The sequence below is a fragment of the Mustela nivalis genome, assembly GCF_964662115.1.
Source record: "Mustela nivalis genome assembly, chromosome: 12".
Classification (NCBI taxonomy): domain Eukaryota; kingdom Metazoa; phylum Chordata; class Mammalia; order Carnivora; family Mustelidae; genus Mustela; species Mustela nivalis.
Window position 1 is genome coordinate 41,034,107 of NC_139031.1, and position 26,232 is coordinate 41,060,338.

Sequence of the window (26,232 nt, forward strand, 5' to 3'; positions counted from 1 at the left end):
TTTTTAATTTTTCTTACAGAAATTTTTTTAAAAGATTATTTATTTATTTATTTGAGTGAGAGAGAAAGAAAGAGATCATAGCAGAGCGGGAAGAGTGGAGGGAGAAGCAGACTCCCCACTGAACAGGGAGCTTGATGTGGGACTTGATCCCAGGACCTTGGGATCATGACCTGAGCCAAAGAAGACACTTAACTAACTGAACCACCCAGGTGCCCTGTTTTGAATTTTTTGAGGAAACTTCATACTGTTTTCCATAGTGGCTGCACAGTTTTGCATATGCAACAACTATGTGAAAGAATTCCCTTTCTTCCACATCTTCATTATTAATTGTTGCTTGTTTTTTTGATAATAGCCATCCTAATGAGTATGAGATAACACAGCATTGTGGGTTTTTTTTTTAATTTTATTTTTTCAGTGTTCCAAAATTCATTGTTGATGCATCACACCCAGTGCTCCATGCAACACGTGCCTCCCATAATACCCACCACCAGGCTCAGCTGTCACCCCCACCCCCTCCCTTCTGAAACCCTCTTTGTTTCTCAACATTTACAGTCTTTCATGGTTCATCTCTCCCTCCAATTTCCCCCAGTTCACTTTTCCATTCCTTCTAATGTCCTTCATGTTATTCCTTATGTTCCACAGGTAAGTGAAACCATATAATTGACTTTCTCTGCTTGACTTACTTCACTCAGGATAATCTCCTCCAGTCCCATCCATGTTGATACAAAAGTTGGGTATTCATCTGCTGAAGCATAATATTCCATTGTATATATGGACCATATCTTCTTTATCCATTCGTCTTTTGAAGGGTGTCTTGGCTTTTTCTGCAGTTGGTGATTGTGGCTATTGCTGCTATGAACACTGGGGTACATATGGCCCTTCTTTTCACTACATCTGTATCTTTGGGGTAAATACCCAGTAGTGCAATTGCAGGGTCATAGGGTAACTCTACTGTTAATTTTTTGAGGAATCTCCACACTGTTTTCCAAAGTGGCTGTACCAAATTGCATTCCCACCAACAGCTTAAGAAGGTTCGCCTTTCTCCACATCCCCTCCAAAATTTGTTGCTTCCTATCTTGTTAATTTTGGCCATTCTAACTGATGTAAGGTGGTATCTCAATGTGGTTTTGATTTGAATTCCCCTGATGGTTAATGATGATGAACATTTTTTCATGTGTCTACTAGCCATTTGTGTGTCTTCATTGGAGAAGTATCTGTTCATGCCTTCTGCCCATTTTTTGACATGATTATCTGTTTTTTGGGTATTGAGTTTGAGGAATTCTTTACAGATCTTGGATATCAGCCCTTTGTCTGTAGTGTCATTTGCGAATATCTTCTCCCATTCCATGGGCTGCCTCTTTGTTTTGTTGACTGTTTCCTTTGCTGTGCAGAAACTTTTTATCTTGGTGAAGTCCAAAAATGCTCATTTTCGCATTTGTTTCCTTTGCCTTTGGAGACATGTCTTGAAAGGAATTGTGGCCAATGTTGAAGAAGTTGCTGCCTATGTTCTCCTCTAGGATTTTGATGAATTCCTGTCTCACGTTGAAGTCTTTCATACATTTTGAGTTTATCTTTTGTGTATGGTGTAAAGGAATGGTCGTTTCATTCTTCTATACATAGTTGTCCAATTTTCCCAGCACTATTTATTGAAGAGACAATCTTTTTTCCACTGGTATTTTTTCCTGCTTTGTCAAAGATTATTTGACCATAGAGTTTTGAGGATCCATATCTGGGTTCTCTACTCTGTTCCATTGGTCTGTGTGTCTATTTTTATGCCAGTACCATGATGCCTTGATGATCACAGCTTTGTAATAAAGCTTGAAATCAGGCAACGTGATGACCCCAACTTTGTTTTTCTTTTTCAACATTTCCTTAGTGATTCAGGGTCTTTTATGGTTCCATACAAATTTTAGGATTGTTTGTTCCAGCTCTTTGAAAAATGCTTGTGGTATTTGGATCAGGATGGCATTGAAAGTATAGATTGCTCTTGGCAGTATAGACATTTTAACAATGTGATAGAACATGGTCCTCTCAGAAAAAGTATTTGACAAAATACAGCATCCTTTCCTGATTAAAATTCTTCAGATTATAGGGATAGAGGAAATGTTCCTCAACCTCACAGAATCCATCTATGAAAAACCCACAGTGAATATCATTCTTAATGGGGAAAAGCTGAGAGTCTTCCCATTCAGATCAGGAACACGACAAGGATGCCCACTCTTGCCACCATTGTTCAACTAGGAGTCCTAGCACTTCTAGCACAGCAGTCAGACAACAAAGAGAAATAAAAGGAAGTCAAACTCTCTCTCTTTGCAGGTGACATGATACTTTATGTAGAAAACCCAAAAGACTCCACCCCCAAATTACTAGAACTCATAGAGCAATTCATAATGTGGCAGGATATAAAATCAATGCACAGAAATCAGTTGCTTTCTTATACATTAACAATAACACTATAGAAAGGGAAATTAGATAATTTATTCTATTTACTATGGCACCAAAAACTGTAAGATACTTTGGAATAAACCTAACCAAAGAGGTAAAGGATCTATACTAGAGGAATGACAGAACACTCATGAAAGAAATAGAAGAAGACACAAAAAGATGGAAAAACATTCCATGCACATGGGTTGGAAGAATAATCATTGTTATCATTGTGGTTTTGATTTGTATTTCACTGATAATAAATGACACTGAGAATATCTGTTAGCTATTTGCATATCTTTGGTGGATAAATACCTGTTCAAGTCCTTTGCCCATTTTTAAAATAAAGTTGTCTTTCCTAGAGTATTATGAGTTCTTTGTATATATTTTGGATATTACGCTCTTATCAGATATATGTTCTGCAAATATTTTCTCCCATTTTGTACATTGTTTTTTTACTCTGTTGATTGTGTCCTTTGCTTCCAGAAGCTTTTAAATTGGATTCAATCTTATTTATCTGTGTATCTGATAAGGGATTAATATCATTAAGAAGATAAGAGATAATGAGTGTTGGAGAGGATGTAATAGGAAGGGAGTGAACCCTTCTGCTTTGTTGGTGTGGATTTAAATTGGCCAGCCACTATAGAAAAGACTCTGGGAAGTTCCTTAAAAATTAAAGATAGAACTATCATATGATCTAGCAATTCCATTTCTAAGTGTATATATCCAAAAGAAATGAAAACAATATCAAAGAGATATTTGTACTTCCATGTTTATTGCAGCATTGCTCACACTAACCAAGGTGTGGAAACAACTAAGTGTCAACAAATAAATGCATAAAGAAAATGGGACATATATATCTCGCATACACATAAACACAATGGAATATTCTGCTATAGGAGAGAAGGAAATCCTGCCAGGTTTGACAACGTAGATGGTTGTTGAGGGCTTTGTTCTAAGTGAAATAAGTCAGGCATAAAAAGATAAATACTGTATCATATCACTTATATTTGGAAACTAAAAAAGCCAAACTAGCAGAAACAGATTTGAATGATGGTTATCAGGATGTGGGGGTGGAGGTTGGGAAATGGGAAGCTACTGGCCAAAGAGTACGCTCTTGGGATTAGATGAATGGGGGCACCTGTGTAGCTCATTTGGTTAAGTGTCTTGATCTCAGGTCAGGTCTTGATCTCAGGGTTTTGAGTTCAAGCCCTGCTTTGGGTTCCACGCTGGGTGTGGAGCTTAAAAAAGAAAGAAAAGAAAAAAGATGAGTTTTAGGGATCTAATGCAAAGTGAAGTGGTTATAGTTAACTATTTTTTATGTACTTGAAAGTTGCTAGGAGAGTAGATCTTAAATGTTCTTACTGCTAAAATGAAATGAGAGTTTTGTGACATTATGGTTTCAGCTAACACTGCAGTGGTAATCACATTGTATTAGATGAGTGTATCCAATCAACATGTGTACACCTTCAACTTATATGTTATTAGAAGTCAGTTATATCTTAATAAATCTGGGAAGGGGGGAGTAATAGGAGGGCCCTTGGTAGAGATTCTAGTAAATAATTATTTATTCATAATAAATTCATAATAAAAAGGGTAATATTCCATTACCAAGAATATTACCTGGAGCCACTTAAACCTACCTTGTCTATTTTGGGGAGAGGAAGTGGGTAGTAGGATATTTAGGCTGAGAGAACAAGAAATGACAAAAGGTATGAGAGTAAGATTTTAGCCCTAAACTTCCAAATTCTGGGTAGCTGATCTATAGAACTTATAACAATTTCTGCATCCTCTGACTCTGAGATTTGATGGTAGCTTTTTGCTGTGCTGAGCTTGTTTTATGAGGCAGTTGATAATGTGTTGAAGAGAGGTTTGCTGAGCAGTTTGTCTTTGCCCATTTTTCCCTACCAAGTCAGTTCCCTTAGGGTGGAGATACCATTGGTACTCTAGTATCCATTGAAGGAATTTGAATTTATAGCACTGTTTTTAAGAAAAAAACTATTTTAAACTCCAAGCAACTAAAAAACTATATTCAGGTAAATTGATTATTACTTCAAAGTATTACCATATTCAGCTGTTTAAAACAAACATCTCCTTGGGATTCTTGGGTAAATTACTCATTGTTTCTGTACTTACAAATTTTTTGAACTGTACAGTGAGCCCCTAACTTCATTACTACTGAATGTTAAATTGCATGGGACTTTTCTCTCCAAAGGGCCAAACAAAAGAATTCCTGGGCCCAGTCATAATAATGACTGTGACTGCAGTCTTCTAAAATAAAAGAAATGGTAATACTGTAATTAGCAGTAGAGCTCTGCAACCTTCAATTTAATAAAATATAACCCAAATAAAATATTGGGTACTTGGAATCATAGAGCATATCACCTTTCCACCCTGGCTTCTTTCATTTAGCAATATGCCTTTAAGGTTTCCTCATGTCTTTTCATGACTTTGGATAGCTCATTTTTTTTATACTGCTGAATAATATTTCATTGTATGGATATACCACAATTTGTTTACCCATTCACCTCTTGAAGGACATCATGGTTGCTTCTAGTCTTCAGTGATTCTATAAACATTTGTTTGCAGGTTTTGCATGCATGTAAGATTTTAACTCAAGTGGGTAAATACCCAGGAGTGTGATTGGTGGATTGTATTGTAAGGCTACATTTAATTTTAAAGAAATTGCCAATTTTATCAGGTTTTTTAATTTAAACCATTGTAATAGGTATGTAGAAGATTGTCCTTGTTGCTTTAATTTACAGGTGCCTAAGGGAATATTACATTTACCAGCTTTACATGTGGTTATTTGCTATCTGTATATATTCTTTGGGTAAGGTATTTGTTCAGATCTTTTGTACATTTTTAAAAATTGTTCTATTTTATTTTTTTTTTTAAAAAGATTTTTATTTATTTATTTATTTGACAGACAGAGACCACAAGTAGGCAGAGAGGCAGGCAGAGAGAGAGAGGAAGGGAAACAGGCTCCCCGCCAAGCAGGGAGCCCGATGTGGGGCTTGATTCAAGGACCCCGGGACAACTGACCTGAGCCAAAAGCAGAGGCCTCAACCCACTGAACCACCCAGGCACCCCCTTTTGCCCGTTTTTAAATTGGGCTATTTTATGATTTCTGAGTTTTAAGGATTCTTGGTATATTTTGCATACCAGACCTTTATCAGATATGAGCTTTGCAAAGATTTTCTCACAGTTTCTTCCTTGTCTTTTAATTTTCTTTTTCTTTTCTTTTTTTTAGGTTCACTAAATTTATTTTAAAAATCATAAAACGTTTCTTACAAAAGAACATTACATTCTGCACACTGCTCTGAATAGATGCCAGGGACAAATGGACTATTGTTACTTTTCCTCCCTGTCCCACCCCCCAAAATGTTACAGTGACCACAAAGCAAAGTGTTCACAATAATTACATGGGGGAATTTTTTCTTTTAAACCACCAACAATGAACAAAAATTAAAATTCACTCACTCTGCTGCTGTTTCAAAATTTCAATGTTAGTTTTTGCACGCCCTTCCCCCGCCACCCTGTTTTTAAGGAACTAAAACATTACATCTGGTGAACAGCAAAGATTTCACTACACCTCAAATGCAGAACACCTATGAAGCAGAGGAATGTTGGCTTTTTAAACAGAAGCAGATAAAAAAAAAAAAAAAAGATGCAGGACTCCTTCAGTTCTTCACTAGTCTTAGAAAAACTTTCCAGAATACTGCTTCACACTATAAAAAAGAAAAAATATCTTGCATTAGAATCCTTCAACATCTGCATACTGCTTCACACTGTTCTGCAGCAAATACTGTGCATTCTGTATCTGGTCCTGTGTTCCTGTAATGGTAATGATCCGATCTTCAGATCCTTCTAGAGGTTCATCAATTTTGATCGAAGCTCCTGACTCATGACGGATTTGTTTAATCCGCTGACCACCTTTGCCAATAATAGATCCAGCCAAATCTTTGGGAATAGTTACTTGTGTAGTAATAATAGGTCCACCAAGATCACCATATAAGCCACGACCCCCTGCATAGGAATAATCATATCCGGAGCCACCCTGTGGTTGGTTCATAAGCCATCTGCCATTCTGATGGGCTCCGTGTATCTATTAATTTTCTTAATAGTGTCTTTTACAGAACTGAGGTTTTAAATTTTAAGAATGTCCAATTTACTAATTTTTTTCATGGGTCATGCTTCTGATTTTATATCTAAAAACTCATTATCAAATAAGGTCATTCTAGGTTTTCTCCTTATGTTATCTTTTAGAAGTTTTATAATTTGTGTTTTAAATTTAGGTCTAAGATCCATTTTGAGTTAATTTTTTTTGGAAAGGTGTAAGGTCTAGGTCTAGGTTCATCTTTTGTGGATGGATGTCCAAGTCCTCCAGCCCATTTCTTGGAAAGACTATCATTTCTCCATTTAATTACCTTTGCTCCTTTGTCAAAAATTTAGTTGCTTGTAATTGTGTGGATCTGTTTCTGGGCTTTCTGTTTTAGTGCATTATTTAATTTGTCTGTTATTTTTCCAATACTGTGTTGTCTTGATTACTGCAGTTTTGGGGAAGTCTTAAAGTCAGCTGGTATCCAGCTTTTTTAGAGTTTTCTTTTTGTCTTTGGTTTTGAGCAGTTTTTACCATGATATGCCTAAGTGTGGTCAAGTTTTTGTTTGTTTTTTTAAATTTATCCCTTGTTGGGGATTTGTAATATTTTATGAGTTAGTGTTTGATTTCTTCTACAAATGTTGGGAACTTCTCAGATATAATCTCTTTAAATATACCTTTTATTTCATTCCTTCATCCCTTCCTGAGATATACAGTAAAATATATTAGATCTTTACAGTATATGCTCTGTATCTCTTATGTTCTTTCACATATTTTTCATTTCTATCATTTTATACTTTTTTCTAAATGTTTTCTTCTACCTTCCAGTTTATCACTTCTTTGTTTGATTCTGTTTAATTTGTTTTTAAATCCATCTCTGACTTCTTAATAGTGATTATTTTAGTATTTAGTTACACATTTCACTTTCTATTATGGCTTCCAATATTCTCCAATATTCCAATTTTTTTAGTATTATCTGTTATTTCTTTGCACATATAAGAGGGATAGTCTATGTCTGATGATGCCAAACATGTTTCTGAGTAGTTTCCAAGAAAAGAGCTGTTTTTGCATTTTTTTTCAATTTATTTATTTTCAGAAAAGCAGTATTCATTATTTTTTCACCACACCCAGTGCTCCATGCAATCCGTGCCCTCTACAATACCCACCACCTGGTACCCCAACCTCCCACACCCCCGCCACTTCAAACCCCTCAGATTGTTTTTCAGAGTCCATAGTCTCTCATGATTCACCTCCCCTTCCAATTTACCCCAACTCCCTTCTCCTCTCTAACACCCCTTGTCCTCCATGATAATTGTTATGCTCCACAAATAAGTGAGACCGTATGATAATGTTTTTGCGTTTTTAAAGTATTGTTTAAAAAAATAGAAGAAGAATATATATAACAGAGACTGGAAGTGGCCCACAGAGTATAACACATTTACTATCTGACTTTTTACATAAAATATCTACGGACCCATGAAGTAGATACTTTATGGATCTGTTTCTATTGTCATAGTGATGATGTCTTATCTCCTCTGGTTAGTTTTGATGTGGTATTGGATATTGTACATGAACAATTACAGAGTTAATTTGGGACTGTGTTGATATTAACTTCTTCCAGAGAAGATTGAAAGTTGCTTCTGGTAGGCAAATAAAGGCACTAGCAATCTTGAACCATCACATGCAGGGAGAGAATGAGCTAATTCGAAGGTGGGCTTTAGTCTGTCTGAAGGCTGCTTAATTTTACTTTCTCCCTGGCTCATACAACAGCCCAAACCAAAGCTTGGGACTTAGCTGAGATCACATTCTTGGTGTGTCCTGAGTACTGAGTCCATTGAAATCTCTCAACTGTCTCTGTTAGACTCTGCTTCTGTGGGAATTGGCAGATGCTTCTGGGATAAAAGCAACTTAAAGTATCATGCTCATCACTGTATATTTTCATCTCTTCTCTGGTTTTAACTTCCTAATTCTTTTTGCTTTGTTAGTAATCTGTGGATTTCATATGGGTTTTGAAATATTTTTTCCCTAGCTTTTCTAGTTCTTAATGATAAGGTTGGTTCAAATTATTTTGACTATCATTATTGGAAATAAATGCAACTCTATTATTTACTTATCAACAGTGAAGTGTTTGTTTTTTACTTTTTTTTCATGTTTGCTTTTTTAATATTTTTATTTCAGATAGCTTCATTATTTCCTATGTATGTTGTGGGGTACATTGAGCCAAACAAATTTCAGAAGATCATTTATATGAACATGGTAACATTTTTAATATTCAAATGTCAAATATTAAAATAAGATTTCAGGATTTATAAAACATTACTGACTATTTTATGGGGTACCTCTTTGCAAGTAGTATTTAATTAATATATATGGTATTCATATTATCCAGGATAGATTACATTATTATATATCTATACTTATAATATTCAGATCTATAACATTCAGATGTTTTATGTCCTGGTGAAACTTTTTAAAATGTTAATGTTTTATTTATTATTGTCATTACTTTTGAAATTGCTTTTTCTCCCAAGACCTGAGACTTTTGGCTCTTTGCATTCATATCACACTGTAAATTTTGTTTTTGCATTTTTTAAAATCTCAGTTTCTAAACACATACATATATTTTAGATAAGAAAATAAAACAATGCTTTGTTAGTGATGGAAATCCTCAAGTAGTCCCAACAAAAATAATATCAGAAAATTAATACTTATGACTAAGTCTTTCTTATTATATCACTCCATTATTGAATCAATAGAAGCTCTAGTGCTATTTTTCTGTTTTCTTTATATCAAATATCAGAGAAATAAGATTAAATTCTGTATATAATTTATGGTATTGAAAAACTTAGAACTTATCCATGTATTGAACTTCTATTATCATTTGTTAATATTATTTATGCATATGAAGTTTGTATTAGAAATGACTATGCCTGTAGACAAAGTATGCATTATGCTATATATCTAATAACAATAAAACAGATATTTCCTTTCTTCAATTGGCAGGTTTCAGTTCTCCTTTGTTTTGTATTGATGTTTGGAAATCCAATGTATTTATCTTCTTATTATTCTTCATCTCTGTTAATGACATTGGTAAGTGTTTGCTAAGCTCATGAAGATTTTTTTTTAACTGACATATAGTAGGTTTACTCATGTAACGTAAGTTTAGGAGAATAAATAGTACCCTTCCCTGATTATTATTTACTCACATGAAAAACTTTTTCCCAAATAATGCTTTTTCTCTCTCTCATTATTGATAAATGAATACAATATTAAGTTTATCTCTTTAAAGTAATGTCCAGGTAAATATTTTTAAAAAATCTTAAGGTAAAAAGACTTACTTTATAATTTATAATAAAAATTAGTTATTTCCTTCTACATCACTTCAGTACATGATATAGTTACTGCAATGACGTTTACCATTTCCCAAAACATTTTTGGAACTCCTCTGAAATGCTTTCACAGACTATGGCACATCCTTTTGAATATCTTCATTGGCGGCAAATCTTCATCTTTCAAGGGTGGATTTAATTTTGGAAATGACCAAAACTTTGTGAACAAGGTAGGTGATTAGATCTTGGGTAATCTAGATCTTGATCAGAATATGGTGTGACAGTAATTAGACTGATTTTCTTGACCATAACTAAATTATCTCTGAAGGCAGTTTGGAAAAAGGAGTTTCAAACTGTTTTGAGCAATGGCAACGTGATTAGAATAGTATATATATAGCCTAACAATATTTTATATAGAGTCTATAAAGTAACTCATGTGGCTTACTTCCATGGGATAATGCTCATTTGAATATGTATTTGGAATGGTGATTCAGTAAAATTGTTTCATTACTTTATAGTCACACTTCTAATATTCATGAAACAGAACATGGAGTATTTTCCTCCACTAGGATGTTTCTGACATATGCTCTTTCTACAATGATCAGAAATTATATGAATCACAGTAATACCAAATTATGGCACTTTTTCATGTATGGTGCATTGACTGACTCTTGAGATTGTCCCTATATTTTAACATTTTGCTCCCCAAGCCTTTTTTTTCTTTGGCCTCATACCAAGTAATCTCTCCTTTTTCTTTTTCCTCAAAAACATTTTCAAAATTTTATCAAGCTTTGTTATCCTTAAAAAGTAGAGAACTTGGAATCATCTACCTCTTTTTATGAAAACACTTTATTTTGAAATGTAGCACACATCTAGGAAACTACATGAAACAAAAGATTTGTATACTTAGTACTATTACTAATAACTACTGATAAATCAACTGTTATTTGACAAACGTGCCATCAAGCTATATGAAATAAGAAAGAAAGACAAATACTGTCCTTCCATTTGTGTCTTTAGTTTCTTTCAGCAATGTTTTGTAGTTCAGTGTATTAAGTCTTTCACACCTTTAGCTAAGTTTATTCTTAATATTTTATTCTTTTTCAAGCTATTGTAAGTGAGAGTGTTTTCTTAATTTCCTTTTCAGAGTGTTGTTAGTGGGTAGAAATGCAACATATTTTTGTATGTTGATTTTGTATCCTGCTACTTTTTAAAAGTTAATTCTAACAGTGTGTGTATATGATATTTAGTGTTTTCTTCATAGAAGATCACATCATCTGCAGAGAGAGATAATTTTACATCTTCCTTTATAATTTTTATACCTTTTATTCCTTTTTCTTGCTTTATTGCTGTAGCTAGGACTTCCAGTACTATATTGAATAAAAATCATTAAAGTTGGCATCCTTGCCTTTTTCCTCATCTTAGAGTAAAAGCTTACAGTTTTTCACCATTTAGTATGATGTTAGCCGTGGGATTTTCAAATATGACTCTTGTTATGTTAAGGTAATTTCCCTCTATTCCTAGTTGTTGAGAGTTTTTATCATGATAGGATGTTGAATTTTATCAAACGTTTTCCTGCATCTATTGAGATGATCTTATGATTTTAATCCCTCATTCTGATATTGTAGGATGTTAGGTTAATTGATTTGCATATGTTGAACCATCCTACTTGCAAGATGAATCTTACTTAATCATGGTGTATGATCCTTTTAATGTGTGCTGTTAAATCTGATTTGCTTGTATTTTGTTAAGAATTTTTGCATTTATGTTCACCAGAGATATTAGTCTGTAGGTTAATTTTCTTGTAGTATCCTTGTCTGGCTTTGGTATCAGGGTCATGCTGGTCTCACGAAACATGTTTGGAAATGTTCTCTCCTACTAAGTTTTTTGGAACAGTTGAAGAAGGGTTGGCACTATCTTTTCTGTAAATGTCTGGTAGAGTTCACAAGCAAAGCCAAATGGTCTTCGTCTTCTCTTTGTTGGGAGTTTTTTGTTTTGTTTTTGTTTTTATTCAATCACCTTACTAGTTATAGGTGCTCAAGAGTTTCTGTTTCTTTATGATTCTGTCTTGGTAAATTGTATACTTCTAGGAATGTATCTCTTCTATGTAATCCGATTTGTTAGCATCTACTAGTCTTTTATAATCTATTTTGTTTGGGTTTAGTTGTTTCAGATGGGAGAGTATGTGTAATTCTTGTTATATCAATTTGATCAGAAGCAGAAATTCCATCTTGATTGATTTTAATAATTTATTTTTGGGGTAAAATATTATATTCATAAGAATAAGAAATATACAAAAAGCTATATTCAGAAAATGTCACTCCCTCTTATTTCTTCTTACCCCATTCTCTCCACCTCTCTTTTCACCTTGGTTGTACCTTTCTTGTAAGATCTAATTGGTTTTCTGGTTTGCCCATTTAGTTATTTTTTTTCTTTTTTTGCACTAATAAATATTACATATTTTTAAAAGTATGTCACCTCTTATTTACATGAAAAGTAGCATACTATATTCTGCACTTTGGTTTATTGGCCTGTTGTGGATATCATGTAACAATCTATCCTGGATATCATTCTATATAATTTCAAGAGCTCTTCTTCATTCCTTTTATAGTTTCATAGTACTGTATTATGGATGTTCCATAGATAATTCAACTACTGTTCGATGTTTGGGCATGTAGGTTGTGCCTACATTTTGTATTTACAGTGTTAAAGTGTATAATCTGGTACATTTATATTTTCCTGTTGTTGGAACTTCAGGAATCCTGGCTCACCCTGAACTAACTAGATGATGCAAAATTCCAGTCAAAATCTATGTAATACACAGGCCTAGGATTTCAGTTTCTTATAGGACTTTTTTTTTTTTCCTTCCCAAACTTGAGAATAAACAACTACTGTATCACCTTATAGCAATGGTAGGAGGAGCACTCCTATTAATTGAGTGTCTGTCAGTTTGGGCTGCTGTAGTAAAAATATTACAGACTGGATAACTTACACAGAAATTTATTTTTCATATTTTTCATGGAAGTCCATGATCAGGGTGCCAGTCAATTTGGTTCTTGGTGAGGGCCCTTTTCTTGATTTGCAGACAGATACCTTTACCATATCCTTACATAGTGGAGAGACATCTCTCCCATATTTCTTCTTATAATAGCACTAGTCCCCTTCATGAGGGCTCCACCCTCATGGTCTAATTACCTCCCAAAGGTTTCACCTTCCCATATGTCACATTGAGGATTAGAGTTTCAACACATATGTTTGGTGTAGAACATAAACATTTAGTTGATAGCACCTCAGATGGACTGAAGGTATAGTTTTTGAGAGCCTCAGCTTATGCCTGTCTCAAGTCCACATTCTTACCTTCCATAGACCCAAGCCCTTTTCTACTTTTGGTGCAAGTCCATAGTGAAAACTTTATTCTGCTATCCTCCTTTAAGACTACCCTATATTCTCTCCTAATTGTTTCAGTTTTTTAAAGTCATCTGCTTTTCTCTGGCACCTGGAAAATTCATTTTCTTTCTTACATGTTCACTTAGACATATTTTAAGCATTTTAAAATATTTTATTTAGGAATTCAGAGAGGAAGGGTTTTTATGTTAACTTAGACCACTAATTTTGCTGCATGACATACATATACTCTTGCATGGACACACCTCCTACATACCATCTATACCCTGAGAAGATTGGCTTGCACAAGACATCTCAAGTAACTCAGTGAGGAATTAACTTGACCCTAAAAGCTTTTTGGCACACAAAGCATTTAGCTCTCACTACAAGGAAATTTTCCAGGTCCAAATTTTGAAAAATCAAGAATTAAGAAGGAAAATGGGTGGTGATAGCCAAGATGGAAGTGGGTCAACTGTATACTTTTTGAAATGTATCATTCATATAAAATGTCAATTTTATTTAATTGTTTCATTTTATATCATGTGAATTTTAGGTGATAATTCTAAAGAGAAATAAAATTCAAAGATTGGGAGTGTCTGAACTCAACTTTTGGGTAAGAGTCAATAGTTTCAACCATATCTTCAAACTCTGTATTTCTATAGACTGACTATAGACAATATGCCTTAAAAATTTAATGACTTATGGTCAATACCTACTCACATAGGGAGAGAAATAGCTCATAGCAACATCTACAAGTCATTATCAAGAAATGAGTTCATTTATTTCAGCACTATGCTCACACCTCTCTTTACTTTTTATCTTGCTATACCCTTACTGCCTTGCTTTCTAAATTTTGAGTTTCTCTCTTTAGATTTACTAATCTTCTCTTCAAAATAACTCAGTCTGTAGTCCTGATCCCACTTTCCCTTTTCTTTTTCCTCTGCATCTGTCATCTGTCTGTTCTTCTGCTTCCTACTTTAGACTGTTATTTTTGTCCCTATATCATTTTCCCTACAGTCTCCCAGCCCCTTTTTATTTCAACTCAGCTACTACCTAATCTCTTTTACTTCTTCCTAAATATGCAAATGGATGGCCCATGTTACCTCTATATTTGTGTGTCTTGTTCCCAAATAAAATAAGTATATTATCAGGTAGGCATTGCAATTACTAATTCTTGTAATATTGGACAGATGAGATTCCTTTTTTTCTCTTGGTCTTTAATGTAGATGTATATATATTAAAAAATAAAACCTATATTAAAGATTTATGTGATTACATATGATATATTAATAAGGTAAAACTGGAGAAGTTATGGTAAGATCAGGTATATTCCTAATCAGAATGCAAAAGAACAAAATGGATAGTTGCCAGTTACTGCTGGAGGCTTTCTCCCATCCCTAATGATGAAAATGTAGGGATATTTGTGTGGTTGAATTATTAGATTTTTTTACTTCAGAAAAATTAATGATTTTAAAAGATTAAACCAGGAAATCAATGGAACATTCAAATATTTAATAACTGAACTCAGAAAATAAAAATTTCCATTACAAGCTATTGAAAAATGACAAATAGAACAGTGTACAAAGACATTTAGGGAATTGTGTCAAAGCTGTACTAAGAAGAAAATTTATTGTCTTAAGTATTTACAGTTTAGACTGGAAAGAGTAAAAAAAGTATGCTTTCAACTCAAGAATTTCATAGGAACAAAATTCTAAGGAGAAAAAAGATGAGATATAATTAATGTTCAGATTACCTTTATATTTTGAAGTTGACATAATTGATATTATCAGTCTTTTGCAAAAGGAAGAAACAAGGGGCGCCTAAGTGGCTCAGTGGGTTGAGCCTCTGCCTTCGGCTTGGGTCATGGTCCCAGGGTCCTGGGATCAAGCCCCGCATGGGACTCTCTGCTCAGAGGGGAGCCTGCTTCCCCCTCACTCTCTCTGCCTGCCTCTCTGCCTACTTGTGATCCCTCTCTCTGTCAAAAAAATAAATAAAGTCTTTAAAAAAAAAAAGAAACAAATCACGTTAGTCATCTAGACAATACAAAGGATATTGTGGCTTTTTATGCCTTTTTTTTTTTTTCATAAAAGACAGAACGGTAAAGCAAAGAAGTTTTGTGAACTGATACTTTTTTTTGCGACCTCCTCCCCCAAATCTCTGTTAGTCCCAAATAATTCTTTCATGCCTGTGGAATAAAAATTATATTGTATATCTTACTCTGTATGGTGTTTAGAAACCAAAGATCTGAGTGCTGAGTATCCTCATTGCTACTGCTCTGTCCTTGCTGATAGACAGACAGATAGATGCATATACACACATATATCTAAATATTCATATCATTGAAATTCCACAAGGAGAGGTAAAAGAGAGTGGGACTGAAAACATTTTGAATAAGTAAAGGCTGAAAACTTTCCAAATTTGATAAAAGACATAAATCTACAGAGTCAAGAAACTCAGTGAATCCCAAGTAGGATAAACCCAACAAAATCCACGCAAAGGCACATCATAATTAAATTTCTGAAAATTAAAGACAAATCTTAAAATTAGGCAGAGAGAAACAATGTGTTACCTATCAGGCAAAACAGATTTGTATTATGGTAACCTCATCTGAAACTATGGAGCCAGAATGAGGTGGCATAATGTTTGTCAAATGCTGAAAGAATTGTCATCTACAAATTACACATCCAGTGAAAGTGTCTTTTTTAGGAGTGTAGGGGAAATAAAAGATATTCTCAGATGAAAGAAAACTAAAAAAATTTGTTCTGTTACAGCTTTATGTATTATTTGCCCATGACCTGGCTTGTATTGAAAAAGTATATTTAAATCTTTAAGTATTAGTGTGTTTCTATTTCTCCTTGTATGTCTTTATAAAGACTGTTTTGCAATGGATAAATGTTCATACACATTTTCTTCATGAACTGTCTTTTAATGTCAAAATATGTTTTATATCTAATGCTTGTTGGTGTGAACTTTAGTGATGACAGAATTATAAACTATGATTCCTTATTTGCTTTGGTTGCTCTTGTCTTTGTCACCTCTTTGAATCTGTTTCTGTACCTCTTTGTACAGCACAGGGAGAGTCTTGCTTTGTGAGAATTTAAAGATTTTTATTAATGTCATAAATGTTACATATATTTTTATTGTATTTAATATTTCTCTCCATATTTCATTCCATGGTACTCTTCAATTTTTAACTTTCTTTATATATTCAGGAAGATTATTTCCTCAGTTATTGCATGCTTGAAACTAGTTTTCTATAATCTTTATACCTGAATGATAGTTGTGTTAGATATAAAGTTCCTGGTTTCCACTTTCTCGAGTGTCTTGAAAATGCTTCTACACCGTTGATGTGCTTCTCTGTTTCTTTTAACATATATGATGCAAACTAAATTCTCTTGCCCTTGTAAGTTATGTGGACTTTGTAACTACAAGTGTTAAGGAATTTTTCTTCATTTTTAAATTTCACTAGGCAATACCTTGAGGTAGTTTACCATACTGATCAATTTCCTTAGTACATGGTGGGTCCTTTCCAAATGTAAATTCAGGTCTTTTATGTCTAAGAAGTTTTCTTGGATTGTAGCTTTTCTTTTTCAGGTACTCTAATTGTAAATACATTGCCTGTCCTCTGTTTCTGCCACTTTCTCTGATTCTTTTACTACCTTCTTTAATCTCATTTTTATTCCTCTGGGGTTTCTATCCTCAGTGCTCTTTTTGAATTTTTATTTGAATCTCTTCTCCTTTATTACCTTGAGATTGTCTTCATTTTTCAATGGTTTTCTCCTCTTCTTTTTTTTTTCTTTTTTTAAAGATTTTATTTATTTATTTGACAGAGATTACAAGTAGGCAGAGAGGCAGGCAGAGAGAGAGGAGGAAGCAGGCTCCCTGCTGAGCAGAGAGCACCATGCGGGGCTCAATCCCAGGACCCTGGGATCATGACCTGAGCCGAAGACAGAGGCTTTAACCGACTGAGCCACCCAGGTGCCCCGTTTTCTCCTCTTCTTCCATTTATTTTCTATATTTAGTTAAGTATTCTCAATTTTGGTGGGGTGGTGTCCATTTCTGTCCTTAGTGTTCAAATTTTTTTGTTCTTTTTTTTTTTTAACCTCTCTGAATGCTTATTTGAGCTTATGAAATTCAACATTTAATTCTGCATTGTAGATTTTTTTCTGCTTTGTGAGATTTTAATTTATTGGAGCAAAGATCATAAACTGATATGCTTGACTCATTTTTTTAACTTTTTTTTAAAAATTTTTAATTTATTTTCGGCATAACAGTATTCATTATTTTTTCACCACACCCAGTTTTTTTTTAACTTCTTAAAGAAGCTATATTATAGCTATTATGGACCTCTTTGACCTTATTATTTTGTGGTTAGAGCAGATGTTTTCTAATCTAGGTGCAGCCTTTTTTGTTAATGTAACAAAATGTGGTTTTATCAATTAACAATAACTTATTTCATTCATCTTTTAGTGGCAGTAGTGATTGTCTTTTGTTTGATCCCCATTTATTTTTCTGGATAATTAATTCTCCCTTCTTGCTTATTTCCTTTTCCACACACTATCCTGGGGGGTTTCTCTCTTTTCTTTACTTTTCCTCTCTTTCCAGAAGTAATGCCTTTCTGGGATCAGTAATTTTATACTGAACACTTGAAGTCCCTGCTCTATAGCCCATTCTTCAGTCTTCTCACACATAAAGTGGACTTTTCTAAAGTTATTTCAGCTCAGTTTGGGACCCCTCATTTCCCTCTTTCCTCTTCCATATGGTTTTGAGAGCCCTCATTCGCTACAAAGGCTTAGATCAGGACTTGAGTTTCAACTTTGCTATATATGGTGTTTCTTTCTATTTACAGGTAATTTGAAGTTGTACTGTTACCTGTTTTTAATATTTGTGATTGCATTGTTCTACTTGTTGGATAAGTGTGGAAGATTAGGATTTAGGCCACTATAATTTTCCTCAGGTTATCTAGAAGTCCATACTTCTAGAAATAAGCTCTTTCTAAACAAGGATAACTGAAAAACAAATAAAAAATAAAGAGAACCCCATGTAAGTTTCAGTTTCTGCTTCTCTCTTTAAAATAAAAGCTTAAGTTTTCAAATTTTCCTTTCTTGAAGAGGGATATATTTCCAAAAGATTGATAGAAGAATTTTTTAATAATTTAATCCTATTTTTTGAAAAAAGAACTTTCAGCTAGGAAATAATATTTGGAAACATGCATATAGCTCTTTTTTTCACAGAAATTGAAAAGAAATAACTTTAAAAATATTCCTTTAGAATTTGTAGAACTCTAGGGTTGTTACATATTTTATAACAGTATCATCTCTTCTAGTTCTTTGCCTTTGTAAACAGAATTTTCTATCTTTCTTTAGACTTCATCATTAATATTCTTTACATGATTAAAATTTTCCTATAACATTTGTTGATATAATTAAATATTTTAACTGGATCATTTTTAATTTTTGTATTATAATTTTATTTTCTAGCTGATTCAAGGTTGTGCTTGGTTATGTGGAACAATTATTTTGAAATTTCTGACATCTAAAATCTTAGGTGTTTCAGATCATGTAAGTACTTTCTAGTTAAAGCATAAAAATTCCTGTAAATATGTAAATAGATGAAAACTTTGAAACCATCTATTTTTACTTATTTATTTTATAGAGATTAGGTGCCTTCCTCAAAGACCTAGGGGTATTTATTGGCTGAGTCAGTAATAAAACCATGCAGTTCAATGATAAAACCATGCAGTTCAATGATCTTTTCAACCCACTAAGAAAAAACTACCAATAAATGCTGACTTAGCTATCCAGGAAAAATATTAATAATATCTTAAGTAGTTATGTGTTTGTATTTCAGTTAAAATACAAATAAGGTCATCTGGCTGGCTCACTCAGTAGAGTGTGCAACTCTTGTTGGGAAGGTGGGTTCAAGGCCCATGTTGGGTGTGTAAATTACTTTAAAATATTTTTTTAAAAATCATTTGTTTAAAATAATAAATTGTACATTTATTGGAAATGTTAACATATGAGAAGTCTGTACTCTGCTTTGAAATATAAAACTCTCACAATCGCAGTGTCATTTTATAGATGTGTAATTACAGACTGAAATTAAGATGCGACTTGATATTTTAAAAGTTTTCTTGTAATATAAAAGGAAAATGGGAAATGTTAAAAATTCTTTTTATTTTCAGCTTCTTTCTCACTTACTTCATGTGTGGTGTATGTTTTAAAGCCAGTGTCTTGTTTGCCTTTGTCAAACCAAAGCCCCTACTTAGCTAATCGGTTCAGGTGAAGAGATAACAGTGCAGGAATTTACTTTTGATTCTTGACACTTACCGTTTGGATATGAGTGTACATGAATGTATCGTACAGTAACATACTCTGGAATGCACTTCATCCAGTACTATCCAGTTAGGAACCTGTGTAATGCTGAAGTTTCTTCACCTTTAACCAGAGATTATGTTACTTACTCACTGAATGGTAAAGTGCTATCACTCTCCAAGAGAACTGAGCTTATGTGCATGTTGAGGTTAAATAAAATTTCAAAATGTAGGGATTTGTTCATCATTTATTGCTATCTCTGCATGATGATTCATTAGGTTTTTGTTGTTGTTGTTGCTGCTGTTCTCTGGTATGTTTGACACATTTTCCTTTTTTCTTTCCCTTTCGATTCCTAACTTTTCATTCTGTAGGGGCTGTACATTTTATGATAAACTTTACTGAAGCCTCCTAAGTTATTTATTTATGTTGATTTGGTCTATGGTTTTCTTTTCTGCCTTGCTCCACATTGTCACCCAACTGATTACAAATCTTACACACACACTCACACCCCCACACACATACACACACATTCTTGGTACTCTCTCTCTCTCCTTTTTCTATAGTCTTTTTTAAAAATTAACATATGATGTATTATTAGCCCCAGGGGTATGAATCATCATGCATACACACTTCACAGCACTCACCATAGCACATAACCTCCCCAGTGCCCATACTCAACCACCCTCTCCATGCTTCCCTCCCCACCAGCAACCCTTGGCTTGTTTTGTGAGATTAAGAGTTTCTTATGGTTTGTCTCCCTCCCGATCCCATCTTGTCTCATATTTTCCCTCCCTATCTGCCAACCCCCCCACTTTGCCTCTCAAATTCCTCATATCAGGGAGATCATTTGATAATTGTCTTTCTCTGACTGACTTATTTTGCTCAGCATAATACCCTCTAGGTCTATCTGCATCATTGCAAATGGCAAGACTTCATTTCTTTTGATGGCTGCAGAGTATTCCATTATATATATATATACCACATCTTCTTTATCCATTCATCTGTTGATGGACATCTAAGTTCTTTCCATAGTTTGGCTATTGTCGACATTGCTGCTATAAACATTTGGGTGCACGTGCCCCTTCGGATCACTACATTTGTATCTTCAGGGTAAATATCCAGTAGTGCGATTGCTGAGTCATAGGGTAGCTCTGTTTTCAACTTTTTGAGGAGCCTCCATGCTGTTTTCCAGAGTGGCTGTACCAGCTTGCATTCCCACCAACAGTGTAGGAGGGTTCCCCTTTCTCTGTATTCTCTCCAGCATCTGTCATTGCCTGACTTGTTAATTTTAGCCATTCTGACTGGTGTGAGGGGGTATCTCATTGTGGTTTTGATTTGTATTTCCCTGATACCAAGTGACATGGAGCACTTTTTCATGTGTCTGTTGGCCATCTGAATGTCTTCTTTGCAGAGATGTCTGTTCATGTTCTCTGCCCATTTCTGATTGGATTATTTGTTCTTTGGGTGTTGAGTTTGAAAAGCTCTTTATAGATTTTGGATACTAGCACTTTATTTGATACATCATTTGCAAATATCTTCTCCCATTCTGTCAGTTGTCTTTTGGTTTTGTTGACTGTCTCCTTTGCTGTGCAAAAGCTTTTGATCTTGATGAAGTCCCAATAGTTCATTTTTGCCCTTGCTTCCTTTGCCTTTGGCGATGTTTCTAGGAAGATGTTGCTGCAGCTGAGGTCAAAGAGGTTGCTGCCTGTGTTCTGCTCAAGGATTTTGATGGATTCCTTTCTCACATTGAGGTCCTTCATCCGTTTTGAATCTATTTTTGTGTGTGGTGTAAGGAAATGATCCAGTTTCATTTTTCTGCATGTGGCTGTCCAATTTTCCCAACACCATTTGTTGAAGAGACTATCTTTTTTCCACTGTATACTCTTTCCTGCTTTGTCAAAGATTAGTTAACCATAAAGTTGAGGGTCTGTTTCTGGGCTCTCTATTCTGTTCCATTGATCTATGTGTCTGTTTTTGTGCCAGTCCAATACTGTCTTGATGATGACAGCTTTGTAATAGAACTTAAAGTCTGAAATTGTGCTGCCACCAACTTTGGCTTTCTTTTCAACATTCCTCTGGCTATATGAGGTCTTTTCTGGTTCCATATAAATTTTAGGATTATTTGTTCCATTTCTTTGAAAAAAATAGATGGGATTTTGATAGGGATTGCATTAAATGTGTAGATTGCTTTAGGTAGCATAGACATTTTCACAATATTTGTTCTTCCAATCCATGAGCATGGAACATTTTTCCATTTCTTTGTGTCTTTCTCAATTTCTTCCATGAGTACTTTATAGTTTTCTTGTATAGATTCTTTGCCTCTTTGGTTAGGTTTATTCCTAGGTATCTTATGGTTTTGGGTGCAGTTGTAAGTGGGATCGACTCCTTAATTTCTCTTTCTTCTGTCTTGTTGGTGTATAGAAATGCAACTGATTTCTGTGCACTGATTTTATATTCTGACACTTTACTGAATTCCTGTATGAGTTCTAGCAGATTTGGAGTGGAGTCTTTTGGGTTTTCCACATAAAGCATCATATCATCTGCAAAGAGTCATAGTTTGACTTCTTCTTTGTCGATTTGGATGCCTTTGATTTCTTTTTGTCTGACTGCGGAGGCTAGGACTTCTAGCACTATGTTATAGCAGTGGTGATAATGGACATCCCTGCCGTGTTCCTGACCTTAGTGGAAATCTCTCAGTTTTTCTCCATTGAGAGTGATTTTTGCTGTGGGTTTTTCATAGATGTCTTTGATGGTATTTAGAAAGTACCCTCTATCCCTACACTTTGAAGAGTTTTGATCAAGAAAGGATGCTGTTCTTTGTCAAATGCTTTTTCAGCTTCTATTGAGAGTATCATATGGTTCTTGTCTGTTCTTTTATTAATGTATTGTATCACACTGATTGATTTGTGGATGTTGAACCAACCTTGCAGACCAGGAATAAATCCAACTTGGTTGTGGTGGATAATCCTTTTAATGTACTGTTGGATCTTATTGACTAGTATTTTGGTGAGAATTTTCACATCTTTATTCATCAAGGATATTGGTCTGTAATTCTCTTTTTTGATGGGGTCTTTGGTTTTGGGATCGAGGTAATGCGGGCCTCATAAAACGAGTTTGGAAGTTTTCCTTTCATATCTATTTTTTGGAACAGTTTCAAGAGAATAGGTACTAATTCTTCTTTAAATTTGGTAGAATTCCCTGGGAAGCCGTCTGTCCCTGGGCTCTTGTTTGTAGGGAGATTTTTGATGACTGTTTCAATCTCCTTACTGGTTATGGGTCTGTTCAGGTTTTCTATTTCTTCCTGGTTCAGCTTTGTTAGTTTATACGTCTCTAGGAATGTATCCATTTCTTCCAGATTGTCAAATTTGCTGGCATATCGTAGCTCATAATATGTTCTTATAATTGTTTTTATTTCTTTGGTGTTGGTTGTGATCTCTCCTCTTTCATTCATGATTTTATTTATTTGGGTCCTTTCTCTTTTCTTTTTAATAAATCTGGCCAGAGGCTTATCAATCTTATTAATTCTTTCAAATAACCAGCTCCTAGTTTCATTGATTTGTTCCACTGTTTGGTTTTGTTTTGTTTTTTGGTTTCCATTTCATTGATTTCTGCTCTGATCTTTATTATTTCTCTTCTCCTGCTGGGTTTAGTCTTTCTTTGCGGTTCTCTCTCCAGCGTCTTTAAGTGTAGGGTTAGGTTGTGTGTTTGAGACCTTTAATATTTTCCTCTCAGGACTGCCTTTGCTGTGTCACATAGATTTTGAATAGTTGTGTTTTTATTATCATTTGCTTCCATGAATTTTTTAAATTCTTCTTTAATTTCCTGGTTGACCCATACATTCTTTAGTAGGATGCTCTTTAGCCTCCATGTATTTGGGTTCTTTCCAGATTTCCTCGTTATTGAGTTCTAGCTTCAAAGCATTGTGGTCTGACAATACGCAGGGAATGAACCCAATCTTTTGATACCAGTTGAGACCTGATTTATGATCCAGGATGTGACCTATTCTGGAGAATAGTTCCATGTGCACTAGAGAAGAATGTGTATTCTGTTGCTTTGAGATGGAATTTTCTGAATATATCTGTGATGTCCATCTGGTCCAGTGTGTCATTTAAGATCTTTATTTCCTTGGGGCGCCTGGGTGGCTCAGTGGGTTAGCCCTCTGCCTTCGGCTCGTGTCATGGTCTCAGGGTCCTGGAATTGAGTCCCGCGTCGGGCTCTTTGCTCGTTGGAGAGCCTGCTTTCCTTCCTCTCTCTCTGCCTGCCTCTCTGTCTGCTTGTGATCTATGTTTGTCAAATAAACAAATAAAATCTTAAAAAAAAAAGATCTTTATTTCCTTGTTGATCTTTTGCTTGGATGATCTGTCCATTTCATTGAGGGTGGTGTTAAAGTCCCCTACTATTATTGTATTATTATCAATGTGTGTCTTTGATTTTGTTATTAATTGGTTTATATAGTTGGCTGCTCCCATGTTAGGGGCATAGATATTTTAAATTGTTAGATCTTCTTGTTGGACAGACCCTTTGAGTATGATATAATGTCCTTCCTCATCTCTTATTGTAGTCTTTGGCTTCAAATCTAATTTATCTGATAAAAGGATTGCCACCCCAGCTTTCTTTTGATGTCCATTAGCATGGTAAATTGTTTTCCACCCCCTCACTTTAAATTTGGGTCTAAAATGAGTTTCTTGTATACAGTATATTGATGGGTTTTGTTTTTTTATCCATTCTGATGCCCTATGTCTTTTGATGGGGGCAGTTAGCCTATTTACATTCAGGGTAACTATTGAAGGATATGAATTTAGTGCCATTGTATTGCCTGTAAGGTGACTGTTACTGTATATTGTCTCTGTTCCTTTCTGGTCTTCTACTTTCAGGCTCTCTTTGCTTAGAGGACCCTTTTCAATATTTCCTGTAGAGCTGGTTTGGGGTTTACAAACTCTTTTAGTTTTTGTTTGTCTTGGAAGCTTTTTATCTCTCCTTCTATTTTGAATGGTAACCAAGCTGGATATAGTATTCTTGGCTGCATGTTTTTCTCATTTAGTGCTCTGTATGTATCATGCCAGTTCTTTCTGGCTTTCCAGGTCTCTGGGGATAAGTCTTCTGCCAATCTAATATTTTTAACCTTGTATGTTACAGACTTCTTGTCCTGGACTGCTTTCAGGATTTTCTCTTTGTCACTAAGACAAAGATGATGGGGTATGGACCTATTTTTATTGATTTTGGGGAGAGTTCCCTGTGTGTCCTGGATTTTGATGCTTGTTCCCTTTGCCATATTAGGGAAATTCTCTACAGTAATTTGCTCCAATATACCTTCTGTCCCCCTCTCTCTTTCTTCTTCTTCTGGAATTCCAATTATTCTAATATTGTTTCATCTTATGGTATCACTTATCTCTTGAATTCTGCCCTCATGGTCCAGTAGTTGTTTGTTTCTCTTCTGCTAAGCTTCTTTATTGTCTGTCATTTGGTCTTCTATATCACTAATTCTCTCTTCTGCCTCTTATCCTATCAGTAAGAGCCTCCATTTTTTATTGCACCTATTAATAGCTTTTTTGATTTCAGCATGGTTAGATTTTAGTTCTTTTATTTCTCCAGAAAGGGCTTTTACTTCTCCAGACAGGATTTCTCTAATATCTTCCATGCCTTTTTTGACCCCAGCTAACTTGAGAATCGTCATTCTGAACTCTAGATCTCATGCATTACCAATGTCCGTATTGATTAGGTCCCTAGCCTTCAGTACTGCCCCTTGTTATTTTTTTTTGTGCTGAGTTTTTCCACCTTGTCATTTTATCTTTCCGGAAGTGGTCGATTTTCTATTTCTAGAATTGCTGCTCTTCTTCTCTTCGATCTCATGTTGGGTTTGTAGGTGTTTGGAATGGCTTGATAACTATCTAGCTGAACTCCTGCAAACTGATGTCATCTCAGTCTGCTATTCCTCTGCCATCTTGACTCCTCCCCGCTTGACCCACACCCTTGGTACTCTTAAGTGAATTCCTGTATGTGACATTGTGAGACTTGAAATGAATGTGGTTTAGTTAAATCATTATCAATCATCAGGCCTAGTTCAAATTAGAAAAGTCTGAATTATCCTTGCTACTCATAGTTAAGGGAAGCATGAATAAATGAAAACCCAGACAATTGTTACATTTGATATAAAATAATTTTTGTTCCTACAGAATAATTTGAATTAAGGTTTACATTTCAGATATTTTCTTTCTTTTTTTTTTTTTTTTGGCCTTGTGAGAATGCAGTAGAAAAATAATTGTCTCACTGACAGTAGGTAATAAATCATCAGTAGAAAATAGGGGTTCTACATTGAGTTTGGTTGGAGATGTTTATTTCAAAGGCCTTGGAGATTAACTAACTAAATCAAAGTAGTGTTTGTAGTTGCAGTTCTTATGATGAATAGCTCTTATGTTTAATGGCTTGAGTGTATGTCTGAAAAATTCAACAAGCACCAAAAATTGTAACCAGTGTATGAGGCTTTGAGAAAATAGAAACACATATAAAATTTAATCATGATTTGTGATATGTAGTGAAAGGGTTAATGTGAGATAGTTTCCTTCTTAATAAAGCTGATTATAAAATCTCACGATTAACTGCATGGTGGTTTCTGCCCAATGAGTATTGGTCTTAACTCACTCTTTATATTATCATCTCTTTTTAATTTTTTCTGACCTCT

The 26,232-nt window shown here is 34.6% G+C and overlaps 1 protein-coding gene across 1 annotated transcript in view; it reads left to right on the forward strand.

The window, feature by feature from the left end:
• DPY19L2 (dpy-19 like 2) overlaps nt 1-26,232 on the forward strand; it is a 91,143-nt gene that overhangs the window by 28,500 nt on the left and 36,411 nt on the right. Inside the window, exons 10-13 of the mRNA XM_082693176.1 lie at nt 8,705-8,782; nt 9,530-9,616; nt 13,793-13,852; nt 18,720-18,800. Coding sequence (XP_082549302.1) covers nt 8,705-8,782; nt 9,530-9,616; nt 13,793-13,852; nt 18,720-18,800 — 306 coding nt within the window. The remainder of the gene's footprint in view (nt 1-8,704; nt 8,783-9,529; nt 9,617-13,792; nt 13,853-18,719; nt 18,801-26,232) is intronic.